At 37.5% G+C, this 22,400-nt stretch overlaps 2 protein-coding genes across 7 annotated transcripts in view; one reads left to right on the forward strand and one right to left on the reverse strand.

Annotated features, from left to right (window-relative positions):
• The first annotated feature begins 254 nt into the window (after nt 1-254).
• On the forward strand, nt 255-3,856 carry LOC125483079 (serine/threonine-protein kinase LATS1-like). Its single transcript, XM_048596570.1, has 3 exons — nt 255-561; nt 1,461-1,567; nt 1,965-3,856. Exons 1-3 carry the CDS (start codon nt 402-404, stop codon nt 2,478-2,480), a joined length of 783 nt encoding a protein of 260 aa, XP_048452527.1. The 5' UTR covers nt 255-401; the 3' UTR covers nt 2,481-3,856.
• A 1,517-nt stretch (nt 3,857-5,373) lies between these two features.
• The window catches only part of ppil4 (peptidylprolyl isomerase (cyclophilin)-like 4), a 36,929-nt gene continuing 19,902 nt past the window's right edge, over nt 5,374-22,400 (reverse strand). For 4 of the 6 annotated variants that reach the window (XM_048596566.1, XM_048596564.1, XM_048596568.1 and 1 more), the window contains 9 exons: nt 20,954-21,096; nt 20,261-20,357; nt 17,580-17,696; nt 13,597-13,721; nt 11,430-11,496; nt 8,697-8,808; nt 8,254-8,350; nt 6,976-7,114; nt 5,374-5,704 (listed from right to left, as the gene is read on the reverse strand). In XM_048596566.1, coding sequence (XP_048452523.1) covers nt 5,495-5,704; nt 6,976-7,114; nt 8,254-8,350; nt 8,697-8,808; nt 11,430-11,496; nt 13,597-13,721; nt 17,580-17,696; nt 20,261-20,357; nt 20,954-21,096 — 1,107 coding nt within the window. In that variant the 3' untranslated portion in view covers nt 5,374-5,494. The remainder of the gene's footprint in view (nt 5,705-6,975; nt 7,115-8,253; nt 8,351-8,696; nt 8,809-11,429; nt 11,497-13,596; nt 13,722-17,579; nt 17,697-20,260; nt 20,358-20,953; nt 21,097-22,400) is intronic. The other 2 variants (XM_048596565.1, XM_048596567.1) reach the window with 2 other exon arrangements.

Below are 22,400 nucleotides of genomic sequence, written 5' to 3' on the forward strand. Positions count from 1 at the left end.
ACCCCTGCTTTGCTACTTTTGATTTTCCCACTTATTCAATCCTGTCCTGATAATTTTCCCCCTGATATGGCACCCCAGTTTCATATAGATAAGTCCATGGGGTCCAGTGTATCCAGCCTTGATTATCAGTCCCCTTCAGAGTGCAAAGCAGGAAAGTCACAACTGTATCCAGATCAAAAGAGTTACTTGTATCATCCAAATGTGTTCCTACCAGCCTGATGACTGCTTGCTGCACTGTCCTCATAGATTGACCAAGTCTCGTGTAGGGAGAGGTTACAAGTAATACTGGAGAAACAGAACAAAGACAAAATAAACTGTATTGCTATCTTCAGAAACACTACTTGGCTGATTGTTGATGTGTTTACCCTTTGCACCCAGGTGACCATCCTCGGCAGGACAGCATGGATTTCAGTAATGAATGGGGTGATCCCAAGAGCTGTAAGTGTGCAGAGAGACTAAAACCATTGGAGCGCAGGGCAGCTCGACAACATCAACGCTGTCTGGCACATTCCCTAGTGGGCACACCGAATTATATTGCACCAGAGGTGTTGCTCCGTACAGGTAAGGTTAATCATGTTAAAACCCACTTCTGGCCGAACATCTTGTCACCATCTTAATATCTTCCCATGTGGCTCGGATACAGATTTATTGGGATGTTTTGCTATGTTAAAGGCAAGTAGAAATCATCTGTTCCTTCTATCACCATATCATTATCTGTAGTTTGCTTCAGAAATGTCTCCCTTGCTGCTTGAACCAGTTAATTCTCCCTATTTCTGAAACAAACCTTCAAAAATTCCCTTTATCTATTGCAATATCCAAGGTAACAGAAAACTCCTAATCTATAAAATGAAGCTCAATTATTACCAGAGTGTTCAATGATATTGTTTACAGTAGATTAAATAGTCATTCAATAAAACTGATTTTTGCTGGGGTTCATGCTTCACATGAGCTTCCTCCTTACTGCACCTAACTCTAGTAATATCTCCTATTTGTTTTTCCTCTTATACTTGTCTACTTGAGGGGGTGAATAGCCAACTATTCCTGTGTTCCTAATTTCATACCAAATTTTAAAACTCTGTAATGTCTCCAAAGAATGACCAGCGGAACGGTGAAACCCAGTCATGCAGCAAATGGTAGTAATAAAATCCCTAAGAGGATTAAAGCATGCATTCCCAATTACTAAACCACATTATATTTTTGACCAAAACAAAGCTGGTTATCAAAATCTACCATGCCTCTAAATAATAAACCTAATATCTTCAGAGTATATCCTGAAAGTTATTTATAATTATATCCTGTTACAGGTCTAAAAATCATAATGATTGTCTTGTTATATCTGTAAAAATGTTCTAACATGAACAAAAAAAATTACACAGGTCTTTAATAAAAGTCTGAATAAAAAATAAGACTTTGATTTTTGACTTCTGGGTATAATGAGTAAAATCATTTGTACCTTACAGGTTACACCCAGCTGTGTGACTGGTGGAGTGTTGGTGTTATTCTCTATGAAATGTTAGTAGGACAGCCTCCTTTCTTGGCACAAACTCCGCTGGAAACACAGATCAAGGTAATGAATTAATTGTGTTGATCTCATTTATCTTATTTGCTGTGATGTCTGTTTCTTTACTTCTTTGAGTCAATTTAGAGGTACTAATTACATTTTTTTAAAGAGACGTGTATGCAAGTAGGGTAATACTGTCCTCCAAGCACAGCAGAAAATGGCTATTCTTCTAATTGTATCATCCCCATAGAGCTGCGCCTCCTGACAAACCTGGTTAACAGGTTTATAATAAAATGATCACCGGTAATGTAATTAGATGGCACCAGGATGGAAGACAGTTTAGTCTTTAAAATGTCTTTAAACAAAATTGTAGGTATTTTTAAAAAAATCCAGTAGTTCAGCAATAATCTGAATTATTGAATGTTAAGATTTCTGATTTGAATTATTGCCCATTCTTACAAAGGTCATAAACTGGCAGACAACTCTTCACATCCCACCCCAGGCTAAACTTAGCCCAGAGGCATCCGATCTCATCATCAAGCTTTGTCGAGGTCCAGAAGATAGGCTTGGGAAGAATGGCACAGATGAAATAAAAGCCCATCCATTTTTCAGACTCATTGATTTCTCCAGTGACATCCGGCACCAATCTGCTCCGTACATGCCGAAGATTACGCACCCAACAGATACGTCCAATTTTGATCCTGTGGATCCTGACAAGTTGTGGAGCGATAGTAGCAATGGAGAAAGTGTCAATGACACACTCAATGGCTGGTACCAGAATGGGAAGCACCCAGAACATGCATTCTACGAGTTCACATTCCGGAGGTTTTTTGATGATAATGGTTACCCTTACAGCTACCCTAAGCCATTGCAGTGTGATTATCTCAATCCAGAAACACCTGAATATCAAGAAGAAAATAACAGGGAAAACATTGCAATGGGGAAAGGGAGCCAAAATAGAGAGCTGGTTTACGTATGAAGTGAAAATCATTACTTTTTCTTAAAGCAGAGTGCCCCTCGTTTAATTCCCAGGGACAGATTTTAATTTTTATTCATGCTTTCAATTTTAGCTTAAGGGCTTACAGAAAGGTATATTTTGTAAGTATTAATTTATTTCTACATTGTAATTTGAAGCCTGTAGCAGTTACACTTGAGTTAATAGAATGCTGGTTTGAGCACCTAACACTAGAGTTGAATTCAGTTTCATCATGTGATCAGTAGTCGATCAGCAAAATTGTAATTGACTTTCTTCTTCACTTACACTAAGTCTTTATGATTACCTTAACTGCTCTGATGTTCTTGGGGAGCTTTATGTAGGTGAGTGCACAGTAGGTGCCTTTTTTCATTAAAAGTTTAAAGGAGTCATTTTGTGAGGCTCCAACCCCAGCAGAGAACCTTGCTTGAAGAGAATACAGCCCAAGGTAGGAATGCAATGAAGTGGCTGACTCTATAACCTGCACTTTGAAACAGTAATGCTGTATATTGGAGGTGAGGATAGAGATTCAATAATACAGGGCTAAATCTGTTTCTATTTAACAAGACTGCAAACTGGAGTGAATTTAGGGCTTTAACACTACAGGGCCCATTCTGGGATGTGCATTCAGAGTGAGGGTAGGGTTATAATACTACAGGGCCTATTTTAGATACATTTCTAGTCAGCCTATTCAGTGATGTTATTACACACCTCCAGAGCAGGTGGGACTTGAACCCAGGCCTATTGGCTCAGAGGTAGGGACAGTACCACTATGCCCCAAGACCCTACAAAGGGCCCATTCTATACACTCATTGTGAGTTGAGAGAGGTTACTTAACACAACAGGGCCCATTCTGTGGCTCATGCTCCTTTCCAGTCAAGTTGTCCCTGGGGTGTTGTGAACATATGTATCTGAAGCCTACAAAATGGTCTTTTATGCTGTGCCTTAAAACATCCTGCTTAGCTTTGACCAAATATGAAGAAATTAGTTTGATATACTTTATATGAAAATAATTTTCTTTTAGAAGTGTGTAGAACACAGGTTATTAGCTTTCTATTTTTTCTAATTTATGCATTGAATTTATTTATAAATTATACATGTATAAACATCTAATTTGACTTCCAGTGACATTAAATCTAAGATCATTTTCAAAGTTAATTGTTTTGCAATCTGTTAACATAACTGACAACAGTTTAGATTTAAATGAACCAATCTTGCACCACCACCTGCAAATTGCCTTTCAAGCTGCCTTGCAATTCCCTTCTTAACAGCACTGTGGCCATACCTTCTCAAGGAGAATTAGGAATGGAAAGTACATGATAGATTTGCCGATAACACATAAGTAAGGTCATCAAATAAAATTGCTTCTTCAAGATTTAAAAGATAGGTATGATTGCCTCACGTTTTATGGTAAGCGGTAACTACCACTGCGCGAGAATTCACCTCACAGGGCTGGTGAGATTTTTAAACTTCTGGCTGCAGCATGCCCTGCTGAAGAGAAGATCGACAAGAAACGCATTCTGGATGAAGCCACATCCTCGATCACGTCATTAAGTTGAAGATCCAATCATTCAAGTCAGCCTTTTGATAAAAAGGTGGGCGAGTGTTTAATAGAGCACTTTACAAAGTTTTTAATAACTTAAACAACTCCATTGAATTTTATTAAATTGTACCTATTATTTTAAAACAAAATGTTAATTTAACTTAGTGGCTTACCAGGCCACTTTGGAGTCGCATGAGGTCAGAGCAACAGATTTCCTTCCCCAAAGAGCTTTTGTGAACCCAGATAGGCTTTTTACAGCCCTGCCGATTGTTGTCATGGTCACTGAGACTAGTTTTATATTCCAGGTTTAGAAATTTAAGTTTCAACACCTGTAGCTTATCTTGTCTCCAGAGCATTAGCTTGGGCCTCCAGATTACTTGTTCAGCTATGTTACCACCATCCCCCACATTGATAACACAAGTTAACCTGTTAGTTTGTCAATTTTAAATCTGGACACACAAAACATACAGGTATGTATCTTCAACAATAAGTTTGAGATGCCTAGAAAAATTAAGATGTGGAAGGTTTGGAGAGGCTGTGACTGCAAACAGCAGCGTTCCATGATGCAAGAAATTGAAGGATTTTGTGCTATTCTTGATTTTCATTTTTAAAAGATTATGATGCAAAGACTTTGTTTTATGATGGGTTAGGTGATGTTTTCAAAGGAAACTGAATTTTAAACAAATTACAGGACTGGGTAAATGGTTAAGTATTTTCAAATGCATTTTTGTTCAGAAGAAGAACTCAATGTTAAGAGCATTTCATTGACTGTTGAGGAGGTGGATGTTCTGAAGGCTTGTAACGAGTATGAAGAGAGGGCAAGACAGTTGTGATAATGAATATTTACAAATTACCATCAGTGTTCTACTTAGGCTGTCGTATTTACACATTAATCTGTAGTCCTTCTGAAGTACCCAAAACAGGTTTAGCCAATAATAGTACTTGTCTTCAGATCATAAACTAAAATGACACCCCAGCACAGCATTGGGTTGTCAGTCTAAATTGTGCTCAAGTCTCTGAAATGGGACATTGACTCACAAACGACTAACACCAATCTTCACAACTTTCCTGTATTCATTCTCCCTCAGATATTAAGTGGGATTTATTTGAACTGTCACCTAGTGATCTAACCAACATTCCTACCCTCATGAAGTGTCCAGTAAACGTATACAAAACAAAGTGAAACAGATATTCAGTGCATATCCTGTCCATATCCTGTCCTCAGCATCTTATTAAAAGCACATCAGCTCAGTCTTGACTCACTCACCAGAGGTGGAGTAAAGTGCATAATGAGTGCAAAGCTGCCAAGACTGTCGTGCAATCCCCAAAGTTGTAGAAAAGCAGTGAATGAGAACATTTTGGGTGTATGATTTATTACAATTTTAAAAATAAAAAGCATTTCAGTTACATAAACCATTTCAAGTGCAATATCTGGTTCCAGCTTCTACCGTACCCACTCCCTTTCTCATTCCTCTCCCTATTTGGATTTTTTGGGACTTCTATTCGTTCTTTCTCGATGTCTGGACTTCTTACTCCGATTTCGCTTATGGTGATCTTTCTCTTGGGATTCACTCCTGCTCCAGCTGCGATATCGGTTCCGCTTTTTCTGACCTCTGTCTTTTTCTCTGCCATATTCCTCAATGGGAGAAATGTTTCTGTGCTGTTTAATTTCTTTGTCAGTTGTTGCCTATCAAGTCAAAAATAATTGTTCAGAAGATCCTACAGTAACTAATGCATTGATATCACAAGTTAATCTGTCAATTTTAAATTTATATGTAGAAAAAGTACATGTATATAAATTGTCAGAAAATGTGTTCCTTCTCAAAAAGAACTCACTGCTTCCAAATTTTATTCTCAACATCTTTTTCATTATAGCTCATTGAATGTTTATTTTAACTTAGTTAAGGACAAGGTTATTTCAAATCAATGGTGGCACCCTCAGCTAACAGGTCCACCGCCCTACATTTATTTACATTTCGTTTCACTGGATAGTCACACCACAGCTGAAGCCAAATTGCTATCAAGGCTACCTAATTTGCTCATTCCCCAGTTTTATTTCCAATTCCGTGCACAGCTACTGCTACACACAACTGCTCAGTATCCCTTTACTTCATCATCTGTCTCTCTCTTAATCTGCCTAATGTGTTTCAACACAAACCCATCCCATACTTGCTACTTAGACTGTGTAGTCCCTGCCTTTTGCCTTGCTATAAATCCCGTCCTGATTGCTTCATTTCACTTTTCGCTCAGCAACAGCCGGCAATAATGGAATTCTGAGAACAAAGCTAACAACAGGCCAAAAGTACAATCAAAGCCTGAGAGGGCTAGACATAACAAGGTCCTTACCTCCATGCCACTGCATTTGTTAATTAAGTAAATTCAGAATTAATGAAAGTTGTGCTCATTGATTAGAAAATAACAAGCAGGTCCCTGGAATTTCCCCTCATGTGCTTAAAGTACTGTGCACAGTTCTGTTCTCCATAAGAGAATGAGGGACCATGGATGGTGTGGAGAAAACTTAGAAGGATGAGACCAGAACTGAGGGGTTAAAGCCGTTCTGACAGACCCTCAAATTTGTTCTCCTTCAGAAAAAGGGCCAAAGGGAGACTAAATAACGTATTTTAAGATCATATCTACCCTGTCAAATGCCTTTATAGGGATAATGTTTCCACTTCTGGAATAATTCAATACTAGGAGCCCTATAAAATCTGGAATAGACATGTTGAACTAAGGGCCCATTTCTGTGCTGTCTTTTCTATATTATTAGCACTGGATGCTCCAAATAAGCGGCACATTCTTGAAACTGACCCAATAGTGCATCGTCCCACAAACCACCATGTACTCTTTGGGAGGCTGCTAGCTAAATCCAGGCAGAAGCAAACTAATTAATATTCAGATGTACAATAAAGCCATCACTATAGGCTTAAATATTTATACTTGGTAATCAGTGTTTGCTACCTTATAGTTGGCTGCTTTCCACCTATCACCTTCTTCTTCTTCCAAATGTCGACAAGGCCGTTTCTCCTTGTGGTGTTTCTTCGAATGCTGGTGACTTCCACTGGTCTCGGCCTCATCCAGTAATAGTTCATATTTGGGGCTATTTTAAAATTAAGGGCCAATTTCACTGATGGGGGAAATTATCTAAGTGTCTTCTCATTCCTACACGTGTTTTTTTTTTTTTTTTTTTTTTTTTTTTAAGTACAGGCGTCCCTTCTAAATGACCAGCAAGATGCCCTGCAAGACACTGAGAACAGTTTTATCTGGTGGTGTTTATGATTATAGAATCCCTACAGCATGGAAGCTGGCCACTGGGCTCATGGAGTCAACACTGACCCTCAAGAACATCCCACCCAAATCCAACTCCTCCCCTATCCCTGCAACCCTGCATTTGCTGTAGCTAATCCACCTAATCTGCAGTCGCCCAAGGCTTGAATCGAGTCCAGTTCCCTGGCACGGTGAGGCATGTCGATGATTGATCTTATCAATTTGCTAGAGTGGGGAGTGTTGAATCCAACAAATTTTGCAATAGTTCTTCAATTAAGTCCATTTTTGAAGTTATATTATTCAAGATTTCATTTTATATCATTGGCAAAAACATTGCAAAGATATTAAGCCATGCCATTAATTCTATTTCTCACTCCTTTCTTGCCATCTGTAACTTTCCAGTTTAAATAATTACTCAACTGTCCTGTTTAAAAGTCTGAGAACTCTCAGTCTAGTGGTATTGCCACTGAACTGTTAATCCAGAGACCCAGGTAATATTGAGGACCAGGGTATGAATCTCACCACAGCAGATGGCAGAATTTGTATTCAATACTTATCTGGAATTAAGTCCGATGATGACCATGAATCCAGTGTCAATTTGTCAGCCTTTAGGGAAGGAAACTTGCATTGTTATGGCCTAGATGTGACTGCATACCCACAGCCATGTGGCTGACTCTTAACTCAGTTCCCCTCTGGATCTTTTGCCAAAGATTTTAAAACTGTGGTCTTCAGATATGGCCAGTCACTAGAAGGAACAGATCTTCTCTATTTACTCTATTACATCACCCTTTATTCTCTGTGGAACAGACAAAATAATCAACGTGTTCTTTACTGACATCCCACATTCCTGGTAACCTTCTCACCAGCCCCTTCTGTATCCTTTCTAAAGCGTGTGTTTCCAAAAATATCCACAATACACCAATTGAGCCCAACTTTAACATGTTTGTGGTTGCTGAACAAGTTCAAGGATACTCCTGTTTAGGTTGAACTTTACTCTTCAAGGTAATGTTGGAATGTTTGCTAAGGTCCTTCTCATACTCTTTGAAATCATCTTTGGTGTATTTTGCACCTGTGAGAAGAAAGGTGAAAGAGGAACCTTTTTTTAAAAAAAAGTTGGTGAACAAGAATGTTTCTAGAACGTAGAATCACAGAATAGTTACAGCAGAGAATATGGCCATCATCGATGCAAGGACAACTCCTCTAGTCCCATTCCCCAAACTAAACCCACCAGCACACAGAGCCTGGCATTTTTTTCTGTTTTTTTTTAAAATCCAATTTATTTGAAACCCACAACTGAACCTGTTACAACTAGACAGTGACATTGGCAGAAAGTTAGCAACTTCTGTATAGATGGGTGACCTTTTAGGTTTGCACTTGTGAAGCAGATGAATATAAAATGCAACTTGAGAACCTACCTTTCCCTTTCCACTGAACCTTTGCTACAGATTGGCTGAAGTCCACATGTATCCTTCTGTCATCTATCAGCACATTATCCATCTTAAAGTAAGCATTTTCACAATGCTCCTGCTGTGAAAAAATACATAATGCAGCAGCTGAAGCAGAGTTTTTCAGGATGGTAATGCCTTCCCTTACAAACCAATCCTGACAAAAATACAGGGCACAAGTTTGGTCGAATAGTGAAACAATTATGATGGATCAGGGCCTCAACGGTGACAGCTTACTCTCAGTAGCAAAAACTCAAGGCTGCTGAATGATATCTCACTGATTCAATAGCATGAGCCTACTGCTCACTAAAACATAGGAATTTTTCAACACTGATAGCAATGAAGTACCACCATCTCATTATCACGATAGCTTGTTACCAAATAATGATAAGTTCATTGTCTCTGTAGCTGATTGCCTTCATAATGGGACAGACTATTGCCCATACGTTGCTGCATCAGTGATATCTCACAGTTCCTGCAACTTGTTGCCCTGAAACAGTAGCTCACTTAACAGACAATAATGTAATGTCCTGACAATAATGCTTGACTGCCCTTCTGACTTGTTGCCCAAATAGCAATAATTCACTGGATTTGCAGCTTTGTTGACTGAACAATGATACCACGGTTCCCTTGCAACTGTGTTGTCCTTGAATTATGGTCTTCATAACATTATTTTACATTCAGAAAATGATATTTCTTTATGGTTTTGATCCAAGCCAGTGGACTTAGTATATGTGGTAAACTGTAATACTGCAATCATCAATCTTGACATTCCTAGTAAAGAATCCCACTTTCATACATGTAGTACATTGAGCTCTAGCACTGGAATGGAGGCAGACAAGTGTTTCTCTGGTTATAGAACTCACCGTGTCACAAATGGTTTGCCCATCTCTATGTTCCACAAAACCTTTAGAAATCACTGATTCTTTTATTGTCTGCCAGTGCAACTTTGTTTGGAGTCCCTCAATTTAATAAGACAGGGACCTGCTCCTTCCATATTTTGGGGAAGGATTCGGACAATCTAAGTTTGAAACCACAAAGATTTTTGAAAAAAATGAAAAGGATGAAGAGTAAATTTGTCCACCACTTGGATATAATGACTTTATACAATCATAGTCCAGCATAAGAGTAAGTCTTTCACTGGACACTGGTGTCAGCCAATGGTAAAGAACTTGTGCAATAAACCAGACTGAAATTTAACTTTGAGCATGTGCTGCAAAATCTTTTAACAGAAACATCAAGCATGACTGGAGAATGAGACCTGTGCAAGGTCACCAAACACTACAGAGAAATTACTAAATTTTGCAACTGACTTGTAATTTTTAAATAAGTGCCTAGAAACATTCTGAAATGAAAGTAAGCTCACAGAACCATTTTCCCATTGGACAGAAGTTTCACTGACCCTTTTATTAATATGAGGACTCCTGGTGTGGACTTCACAGTGAATTAATAACACTGATGAGCAGTCACTATTGTTATGGAAGTAAACACAGCAGCCAAGTTATGCATAACAAGGCCACACAATCAGCTAAGTGAAACGAGTGAATGTTGTATTTGTGATGTGGCAATACTCAGTGAAGGAGGAATTGCTGCCTCTACTTCAAGCAGTGCTTTGAGGTCTTTTACTTCCACATAAATAGAACTAACGACAACTAAACAGTCAGAGTGGCAGAGAAACTACCCATCGCCGTGGAGATAAAAGCATTTTACTGTCACTATGAATGCTAGCTATAAAAAAAGTCCAATTTATTGAAATTATTTTCTATACGCAAAATGACAACTATGCAAATTATTTGGGTCTCTCAAATGTCTGTTTTTGAGCAATGACCATTTATACAGGTTTCACTGTTCCTTATATTTACACAAAGAATGACATCACTTACTTGGAAATTCTCATTTATTTTATTTTAAATAAATTCAGATGTTTGGCCATCTCCTTTCTGGTATTGAATGATACTTGAATTTACTCTTGCTTATATGTTACATTTTGACTGCCACCATGGAAACACAGGGTCAGAATTACTTAGGGAGCTTTTCCCTGACTGCCTGTTTTTCACTGAGGTTGTACTGGCCAGTCACCCCAACACAGTCGGTTCTTCTGGGGTTTCTGCCAACCTGTCACAGTTACAACTATTGGGTGAACTGTCAGCTGATATTTTGATTCAGAACATAAATTAGGTAAATATAAAAATCTATTTGTAATAAAATGTAAATCTAAACATTAAAAACTTTATACTAAAAATTTGTATGACTGTAAAGTTATATTTAAGGAATGCACAGAATATCAACTGCTATTTAACACGTTTTCAGAAGAATGAGAAGTGACTTTACAAAATCTTATAGGATTTCTTAAGGGGCTTGATAGGGTAAATGCTGAGAGGATGTTTCCCCTTGAGAGTGTTGAGGACCAAGATTCATAGTCTCAGAATTAAGGGGTACCAATTTAACACTGAGATTAGGAGGAATTTCTTCTGAGGGTTGAGTTTCTTTTGAACTCCTTGCCATAGAGGGATGTGAGGACAAATTCCTTGTGTACATTTAAGGATGAGAAGTTGATACTTGATCAGTTGGAATCAAGGGTTATGGGGAAAGGGCAGGAAAGTGGACTTGATGAGTGTCGGATCAGCTATGATCCTAGTGAATCATGGAACAGGCTCAAGCTGTCAAACAGCCTACTCCTGTTCTTATTTCTTGTAGTCTTACCTTCTCAAAATCAATGAAGGCATAGCAGAGAGATTCTCCAGTCTTCCAGTCTCTAATTATTTCACAACTGTTGAACAGATATTGGTACAATTCACTTCACTAAGAAAACGTTTAACAAAAGACAGTTTTATTCCTGTATTTACCACTTTTACCTTGCTTATAAACAGTCACTTTCTCATCCTGCCACACATTCATCAAGGGCAAACTGCAGGAAACCAAAAGGCTGCTCAGCCACTTCAGAGGGGAGTTTATCATCAGATTACCTCCTTCCATCAATCTGTTTTCTTTGACTAAAAGTAACTCTTGACCCACACTGATTGATGGTGAGCTCTGCTCTGAAGTGGATTAGCAAGCCACTTCTGTCGAGGATTATAGGGATGGGCAGCAGGTCTTTCACTATCAAGCAATTTAGGGCAAACTATGATTGTGCAACATGCTATATTAGTGCTATTTTTGAATAATGTAACCATACAAATGATCCATCACACTGATGACATTTACTGCATTTGCTACAGAATATCCAACTTGACTTTCTCTCTCTCAGCCACAATATTTAAGTGGCTGTTAGATTAGGATTGATGGGAACTGTCCCCAGGCACTTCAGGACATAATATAGGATTTAGTAAGGGTTATGACACTAAACCAAACTTTCTCGATTATCAATGCCTAGCACATATGCTATATGACTGCTTCATAATCTAAGCTTTTGTGATTGGAGTACATTCATAAGCAAAAGTTCCCACTTCTGAACTTGTGGTAGAAAGGTCATTGATGAAACTTGAATATAACTGGGCTGAAGGTAATACTCTAAGAAACACCAGCAGTAATGGTGTCAGGTTTATACAACTGACAACCATCTTCCCTTGTATCAGACATGACTTCAGTTTCTGGAGAGTCTTCCCCCAAATTCCCACGACTTAAATAGGGCATCAAGGAACCTTAATAAACGGATTTAATTTGTTCAAGGGCAGTCATTTAAAATTTAAATATGAAATTCAACTTGTAGAATGTTTAGACAAGGTTGCAATGGAGCGGAATGACCTTGGTGGAAAGCAGGATATTGATGAGTCAATGTCCTGTGATAATATTGACAACATTTTCTGTTACTTTGCTTTATTGGTGTATTTAAGTGAGTTGGTGATATGGCCAATTATGTAAGTCTCTCTGATCAGGTTCAGTCTTAAAAATAAGTCAGCAAAGTTCCTTTACTCAACAAAGAAGCAAAAAGGTTACTGGCAAACGGTTTGGATTTTGAAAAGATACATGTGTTTCTATCTTTTAAAAAACAAACACTGAAGTCTGAGGAGAAACAAAGAAAATGAAAACTCTGCAGAATATTACTTAAGTAGTACTTTGGCCAAGTAAGAGTTAAACCCATGAAAAATGATAATACATAGGTAGTTCTCAAGAGTGGCTGTGTGCCCAAAGTTATTGTCCATACACAGGTTGCTGGCACTAAAGTATCTTCCTGGAACACTTGTAGCCAGCAGAATTCCCTTTGCTGGAGACAGTGAGGTAGATTACAACAAATTGGACTCCTCCATAAGTAGTAAAGATGACTTCTGATCGATTTTCAGTTCACCACACTTTGTTTAGAGGAATTACAAGCAAGGAATAGGAAGCACTGAGCTGTTGCTCTTTGAAAGGGTCAAATTCTCTTTCACCGAGTTTAAAAATGCAGTCTTATTTCACCCACAAACTAAACTGTGATCCCTCTCGGGTTCTCCAGACCGAATTATTTCATCCAACCTCCATATTCCTCTCAGGTGCAACATTATTGTGTTGTACCCACCTTTTCCTTAATGACCTTTTTGAAAAAGTTCCAAGATATTTTTATATAGACCCCCATGATATTTAAAAAAAATATTTGAGTCAGAACTCATCATACCACTTGATATTTTGCCAGGGTGACTAGGCTGGGTGGGTCTTTGACATGTCCTGGTTTGATACTAGTCACTAGTTAGTGGCCTGTATAGTTTAATCCTTGTCATTTTTGCTATTCATTTAATAGACTGATCGGTTTACTGAACCACTTAAGGAGATAGTTAAGAGTCAACTGATTATCAACATTTTAAGTCCCATTTAAAATACTAACTAGTTCATGTCATAAAATAGTATAATCAACAGATTCACACAAAAGGCACCTGTTTATTCACAAAAGAACTACCTCTTGATTGGTCCAAATCTTGAGAAAATGACCTCCAAGTCTTCATCTGTGGTGACTGGATTGAGTTTACAAACGAACAGCACATTTTCAGGTGGCTTTATTTCTGCATCTGGTAGATCTCCAACCTATAAAAATTAAGACTGGGGTTTCATAAGCAGTTATTCTGGAAAAATAACATATCCATAAATATCTCATAACCATAACAGCATGGTTAAATTTAACTTATACCAATAAATGGATTAAACAGTGGGGTTTTTTCAAAGCAATATCATTCTCATCTACCTCTTCTAGTGACTTAGCATAAATCAAACTTTTTTAATGTACCATATGGTACAACTTGGTGAATTTTGTATCTCATGACATTCCCCTTTTTCCTTCAAGATCATTGTTAAAACTCAATTTGTGACTAATCTTTTGATCACCCCCTCCTGACATTTCCTTCCTTGGTCAGCATTCACAGGCACCCCGGTATATATGTAAAGTCACTAACCTGGATGTTTTGATTTCATTCTTTTTCGTACATGTTTTTCATATGTCCTTCTGATGAATGTATGTTCAGTGCCTTCTACAGGTACAAGATCTTCACATTTTCTAAGACTATTCCCCATATTTAATATATATTAATTAAATTCTATTTTAAAGATCAATAAATACAAGCCTTGCTTGCATCTTGTGTTCGTTTGTCAAACGTAAACAGCTTACATACAGGAAATTTGCTTAATAGTGCAGCTTTAAAATATTTTACATACTTTTAGCTGATAGTCATTGTTGCTTAAAATAAGTTACACTTCTCAAAATTGAGTATAGTAACAAAACAAAAATAATACCCATATAAATGATCTTTTAGAAAATATAGTGAAGTAGCATGGAAAAATTCTTCCAGTTTAAAAGAAGATGTCTACAGAAGTTTGACCATTTCCTTTCATGTGTATAACCATGAACATAAAAGCCATCGACAGACCATTCAGTCCCTCTAGTTTATTCTGCTATTATACGACAATTAATATGTCGGAGTTTGACAGACTTTAGTCAACAAGAGAATCTACGGGTAAGATGATAGATTGGGAAGGAGGAGATGATGTAGAAATTCAGCCATTATCTTGCTGAATGACACAGCGGGATCATGAAGATGGTCGGTGAATGAAGGGCAGCAGATGTTGTTTACATGTATTTGACCGTTTTACAAGGTTCCTCATGATAGCCTGGTCCAGAAGTTTACATCACATAGGATCCAGTGAGCTGGTAAGTTGGATACAAAATTGGCTTGGTCCTTGAAGATAAGAGGGTAGTGTTTTATGATTGGAGGTCTGTGACCATTGGTGGTCCACAGGGATCAGTGTTGGGACCTCTTGTTTGTAAGACACATAAATGATTTGGATAAAAATGTAGGTGGTCTGATTAGTAAGTTTGCAGACAGCACAAAATTTGGTGGAGTTGTGGATAGTGAGGAAGGTTGTCAAAGGATACAGCAGGATATAGATTAGAAACATGGGCAGAGAAATTGCAGATGGAGCTTAATCTGGACAAGTGTGAGGTGATGAGTTTTGGAATGTCAAATGCAAGATGAAAATACACAGTAAACTACAGGACCCTAAGGAGCATTTATATACAGCAGAATCTTGGGGATAAGTCCACAGCTCCCTGAAAATGGCAACACAGTGGATAAGGTGGTAGAAGTGGCGTATAGCACACTTGCCTTCAACGCTCGGAGCACTGAGTATAAGTTTTCATCATGTTGCAGCTGTATAAGACTTTAGTTAGGCCACGTTTGGAGTTTTGTGTACAGTTCTCGTCACCACATGTAGGAAGGTGGTGGATGATCTGGAGGCAGTCCAAAAGACGTTTACCAGAATGTTGCCTGGATTGGAATGTATTAGCTTATAAAGAGAGGTTGGACAAACTTAGATCGTTTTCACTAGAGCATTGGAGGCTGATGGGTGACCCGATAAAGTGTATAAAATTATGACACGTATGGATAGGGCAGACAATCAAAGTCTTTTTCCCAGGATGGAAATGTCAAATACTAGGGGGGCATAGGTTTAAGGTGAGAGGAGAAAAGTTTAAAAGGAGATGTGTGAGGCAAATTTTCTTCTACACCGAGGATGGTAGATGCCTGGATCAAGCTGCCAGCAGAGAAGCAGCAGATAGGACATCAATATTTAAGAGGAATTTCAACATACACAAACAGGCAGGGAATAAGGAATATGGACCATGAGCAGGCAGATTGGATTAGTTTAGAATGGCATCTTGACTGACAGAGACATTGTTGGCTGAAGTGCCTGTTCCTGTGCTGTACTGTAGTTCTACGATCCCACTCTTATTTCTTATGTTTTTTTTGATTTGATTTATTATTGTCACATGTACCTAGTTTCTTGTGTATCTTTAACTTCATTTAACTATCTTGTTTTTGTAATCCTTAGAATATTTGCCAGACAAAAATTTATTAATTTTAACAGCTATTTTGGGGAAATATTCCAGATTTCTAATATCTTTGTGAAAAGCGCTTATTTACTGGCTTCAACATGAATGGTCCAAATCTAACTTTAAGGTTATGTCCTTGGTTCTTCATGTCCCAGAAGAGAAAGGAGTTTCTACCCAATCAAATCATTTAGTCACTTTGAACACTTGGATTAATCACTCGTTAATCTGCATATACAGAAGAAAGGCTATGTTAACACTCTAAACCCCACCATCATTCTGCTGAATCTTCACTGCACCATCTCGGGCCAATAAATCCCACCAGAATATTGAGTGTCAAGTAGGGCTTAAGTGAAAACATGGCAATACTCATCTATCACATGACGTTCACATATTCTGTATTGTCTAATGCCAATATTAGTGTTTCTATCAAGTAGTTTGGCAGTATATTCCAAACTAAAGTATTCACTGAGCAGGGGAGGAAAAAAGCTACTTCTTGCGATCTGTTCCAAACTTAAGTTTAATGAATTTCCAGTAATTTCTCTGACCCTAGTTTATTGGTTCTTTTTTAAAAAAAAGAACCTTGAATCACATCTATACTGATTAAAATGCTCAAATCCTCTAAGATATCCCACTATACTGAAACCCTTTACACTATTATTAATTAAGATCATTTCTGCAACATTTCTAATGACTGGCATTGATAATATTCTAACTGTGAGCTGACAATGCATCACAAAATATTAGCATAGAATCCAGAATCTGTACAGCGGCTAACATTCAGTTAGCCTTTTTACTAGTGTTTCGATGAAATGCCTACCATCATTCCCTACATTCTGTCCTAATTGAGTTCCACTTTTGCCTCAGTTAGAACATTTAGTTCATGATCCATTCGAGAGACCCAAGTACAAGGCTAATGCTTCAGTGCTGCACTGAGGAAATGTTACACTGTCAATAGTATCTCTTTCTATTTACAGATGCGTCCCTGAGTGAAGGATTCAATGGTTCTATTTTGAAAAATTAGAAAAGCATTTTCTTCAGTATCCTGACCAAGAGTTATCCTCCAGCAATACAATTAACACAGATTATATGGCCAGTAACTCTGCTTTTTAATGGGTTCTACCAGTGTGGAAATTTCCTACACTTTAACAACAAATACGCTTTGTTCACTGACTGTAAAGCACTTTAAAATGTCCTGGGTTTGTGTGAAAGGCACCACATAACTGCAGGTCTTGTTTCTATATTTTTCAATCTGAATTTCACATTTATGAGTATTAAATGTCACCTATTATCCATCTATCAACTGCATAATTGATCTCAATTTTCCTATGCATCTTTTGGTTCATGTGACCTTCAGTGTTCTCAGATGCTCTCACAGCAACATCACACTGCTGCCAAGACAAAATACTTCTCTAGTCAATTCTGGTAGGTGAATAACAACGGGGAGAATAAATATTTGTCTTCACATCTGTTGGTTAGAAAGCATTGAATAGTTTGGAACGCATTGCCTGTACTTCCCAAAACAAATTAAAGCTCTTTAAAAAGTTTGTGATTAGTTTCTTTACCATTTCCAGCAATATTGCTTTGGTTTTTGCTTCTTTCTCTGCTAGCACCTCTTCAATTTCCTCTGCAGTTTTTCCTTTGGTATCATCTATTTCTTCATCAGCTCCTATTCTGCCACTCTAAACAAAATTGTATTAAAAAAATTTAATCAAGAGTATTGTTAGCACTGAAGAATACTGAAAGCATGCAAGAATACACACTTTTCTCTATACCAGGCAGTTTTAGCTCCAACATTAGGACATGATCTAACCTGAGCACTTTCAGTAATGTGCTGATTAAAAATGATGTTCCATACTTGTTTAACATGTTTTAACTTAACCCTATCCATAAATCATGCTCATTTTTGCTTCTAGTACATTTATTTCATATTTGTGTCTGCACTGCAATTCATACAGACCTACAAATTAGAAATGTAGGCCATTTGATTTCATTTTCATCCTTTTTCTTACCTCCTCCTCCCAGCTTTAGCATTATCTTTGAATGTAATCAATGTGTATTGTTTCTGAGGCAATGAAATGGATTAAGAACAGAGAAAATTACATATTCTAACCAAATGAATAATGCTCAAAATTCTTCCAGAAGCACCAATATAAACAATTATTTACTACGGCCATGCTAAATTACCCACAGAGTTCAGGAATGTGTAGGCTCGGTGCATTAGCTATGGGAAATGCAGAGTTACAGGGATAGGGTAGGGTAGGGTAGGGGGATGGGTCTGGATGGGATGCTTTTCGGAGGGTCAGTGTGGACTTGTTGGGCCGAATGGCCAGTTTCCACACTAAGAATTTTATGATTCAATAAAAGGTGATTAGGTAATCTTCATTACCCCACCTCATCAGGCCTGTAGCACTAGAAGCCTTGCCATGCTTCTCAGAATGGTCTTGATATGGGCAAAATCTATTTGCCGAGATGCATTAATCATTCTCATCAGGTCAGTTTAAGGTTACTCCTCCTCCATGAATCTCAAATCAAACAAAGGTCGTTCCCTGCATATCTTTAGAACACTTCTGTTTGGAGTTTTCCTTTAAATTAAAATGATTCCAATAATATAGTTTGTGCTACAAAGGTAACAGAATTCTAATAACTGGTGAAGTTAGTATCAAGACTGACTAAGGTGTCAAGTAAAAAATTTCAGATCACTGTCATGTAAAAATGGAACACGTTCACTGGAAAGAAGAAGAAAGGCCAAAAGGCGATTTGATTGCTTTTAGGATTTTAAAGGGACTGGATACTATCAACCATGACAAACTATTTCACTTTGTCCAGAACAGTACAACTGAGAACACTGGGTCTGCTTGAATGGAATCAATTCAAAGTAATCTGTGGAAACCTTACTTCAGTGAGCAATTGTTCAAACTATAGAACAGGACCCTTAGTCAAATAGTTAGCATTCGTTAATTTAAATGTAAATTTCATAATTTTTGACATTTGACATATAGATAATTTGAAACATGACACGGTAAGTGTGTGCGCTTGGGAGGAAGAGTGACCTTTGATGGCTTCCAAAGCTCTTCACCATTGGGTGAATCATCTTCCATTCAAGTCTGCTTTAGACTAATTGATTGCTATAATTCGTCAACAACTCCACTCTTCACGTGTAATGTGATAAAACACAAACTAGATGAGCATTTTTCTTTTTGATACAGCAATTCTTCCTCTTATGTAATGCTTCCATAAATTAGAAAAAAGTATCATTCAGCATCTTGGACTGTTTCATCGCAACCTCTTCTCATTTGCAAATAACTCTACAATAAAACGAGTACATTACTTTTGATGATTTGCAAAGGTCAGAGCAACTGAGCCACCACAGGGCAGTTTGTAACATTCAATATAAATGTACACACACATATTAAATGGAAGTTACTCTAATTTGTAATCTTGTTTTTAAGACTTTTGGAAGTTTAACTTTCAAAGAATTAAAAAAGCCAAAATATTCAAAGACTATTGAAAACACAGTCGTGCTGACAGAAGTAACAATAACTTACTGAAAATTATCTACATGCACATAGAATTAAATTATGTCCATTGTTATAATGGAAAATGTCTGTGTAAATATACCACTTAATCTTGTTAACTAGAACAAGCACTGAGTACCACTGAAAGTTAGGGTCATGGTAATGTCACTGGAGTAGTAATCAAGGAATCCAACTTATGCTATATGGATATAGGTACTAGTCCCACCACAGCAGGTGGAAGACTTTGAATTCAATTAATAATTCTAGAATTGAAAGCCAGTCTCAGTAAGGGTGACCAGAAAACAACCATTCATATTTTTTTTTAAGACTATCTGCTTCACTAATGTCCTTCAGAGAAGAAAGTCTGTTGTCCTTGCATGGTATAGCCTAGCAAAGGCAATAAATGCTGGTCTGGAAAGAAAAGGAAATAGAAGTTTGGCAATTTTATAAATGCAGCCTCGCAAATATAGAAGTGGGGATTTATTATAAAAATACAAAATTAAGGATATTAAAAGGGTTGTTGGTGTCCTGAAACAATTATCCTACACCTTCTAAACTCATCTGAGCACCACATGATCTGCAGTTTATTTGCCATGTGACATCAATGTCTATTATACGTGTATGCTCAAATATTCAGGCCACATAGAACATAGGTCAGTTGAAAAGGATGCATAAATATATTTCTTCCGAGGTCAATGGATGCAGAACATGTTTCAGTAAATACTCACATCAAGCTGTTCTTTGGTGGGTTCTGGTGAGCGATCCGGGATTTGCAAACCTGGGGGATCATCAAATGGATCCTCCAGTATTACTGTATGGGTTATCCTAATATTAAAGAGACATTTACTTTAAAAACATAAAAACTTGAAAGACTGAATTCACAGAACAGGAATCAGATATTTCTTATATAACAGTATAAGTGGACATCATGTCAGTTAATCATTAGAGCTTCATATTTTAGAACAAAACCTCAAATGATAATTACTGTTACTTGAACAGTTTCTATGTGCTCATTTTAAAAACAAATAATAGGTTGTTGAACACAGCATAATTCAATGACAATGTGTCATGAAACTACCCAGTGCTTCTTGGAACGGTGATGGATCTTGGTAGTCAGTCACCAGACATATTCACAAGAGGTGAAGTAAAAATTAAAATGAAACTAAAATTATGTTTTTTCCTGTAACCCACAATATACAAATCAAAATTAAAGCTACACGAGATTCTGTCTTTTTTGGAACCCAAGTTTCCAAATGATAAGATTAATACTATACCATTCATACTGTTCACCTCGCATTAATTCAAGTGTTTTATTTAATAGCTAAAAGGTACAACATATCTCTCTTTGTAAATAAAAACTAGATATTGTCAATGTGTCATTTGTTACACATTTTTTATCTATATAATTTAGAAGCACAGACCTGATATCTTGATATGGACAGAAATCCTTGTCAACAAAGGCCTCATTGATCTTCACCAGGACATCCATGCCTTCAGTCACCTCACCAAATACTGTGTGTACACCATCAAGGTAATCCACGTTCTCTCCTACAGTGATCAAAAACTGGATGGAGTCGGAGGGGAATAAGAACAACAGTTGGATGAGAAAGAGAAACAAAAATAGAAATAAGTGAATTTGAAAAGTTAGATGACTTTACTTGTCTTAATTCTCCCCGTTATACACCATGGACACAAAAGCCACATTGAACTGGTTCTAGAAAAACTATGTGCTGATCACATACTAGGATTACTATCACAATGCCAGGTTGGATTGTGGCATCTGTTTCCTGCTGAGGACCTACATCACAAAAACAATTTACACCCTCAAACTAATATCTGTTAACATCACCTTAAACCATATAAGCAAACTAAACAAACCAGGTGGTGGACTCCAGCAAACGGAGGGAGCCTAAATTATGCTTTCTGAATTCTGAAGATCTTATAAAACATGTAACCTTTCTTCATCATTCATGTCCTTCTCACATATTGTGCGTTTGTCAAGAGTTCACATGGTCTAGTGTGGATGAGGATAGCCATCTGATTTATAGGTCTAACTAAAAGAATCCTTTGTAAACATGATATAATATTGTATCTTTGCAACTATTTATATGTTACAAGGACATGGTATACATTATTACAGATACTTTCAGGAGGACTTGGTCTTAAGTATGACTCCCTCAGAACCATTAGTTATTCTTATCCAGTTCCTCATGACATCACAGTGACTAGTGCTTATAGCACTCTCAGTATTAACCCTTTCAGACTTGAATCCAAGAACACAGAATGAATTGAAAGAAGACAGCTGTAAAATTAAGAGCTCCAAACCATACAACCAGGAAGGTTTTAAACAAAGGTGCAGCAGCAAAATATATAAGGTCTAAATTAATTGCAAACACTTCACACTGCTTTCTTATAGATACTGTCAACAGAAAGCCAGGAAGCAGCTGTTTGAAAACATTGTAATGACCAATGATCAAGACTGACCATAGTTTCAAATAGTTAATGAAACACAGTAAGTGTGCTTTACACCACTTTTCTTGCATTACCTACTCTAAGATGGGTCTCAAACTGACATGGGACATAGGCTTTATACTGTGAGCTATGAGATAGGAAGTGCAGAAGAGATGCGTGTTATAGGCAGAGTACTATAGTCAGAGGAAAACAATCACAGAACACAATCCCCAAAATATTAGGGAAAAAAATGCAGATCCTATTTGGAAATGTGCTGAGCCCGGTGGGGGATTCCTGAACTGATTCAATACCTGAAACAATGGGGCAACAGCAACCTACAGAGAAATAAACAGATAGATTGAAGGACTCAAATATGTGACTACAGAGAACATCCTGTCAATTCTTGCAACTTCAGTT

This window comes from Rhincodon typus, chromosome 5, assembly GCF_021869965.1.
Source record: "Rhincodon typus isolate 14 chromosome 5, sRhiTyp1.1, whole genome shotgun sequence".
Taxonomy (NCBI): Eukaryota; Metazoa; Chordata; class Chondrichthyes; order Orectolobiformes; family Rhincodontidae; genus Rhincodon; species Rhincodon typus.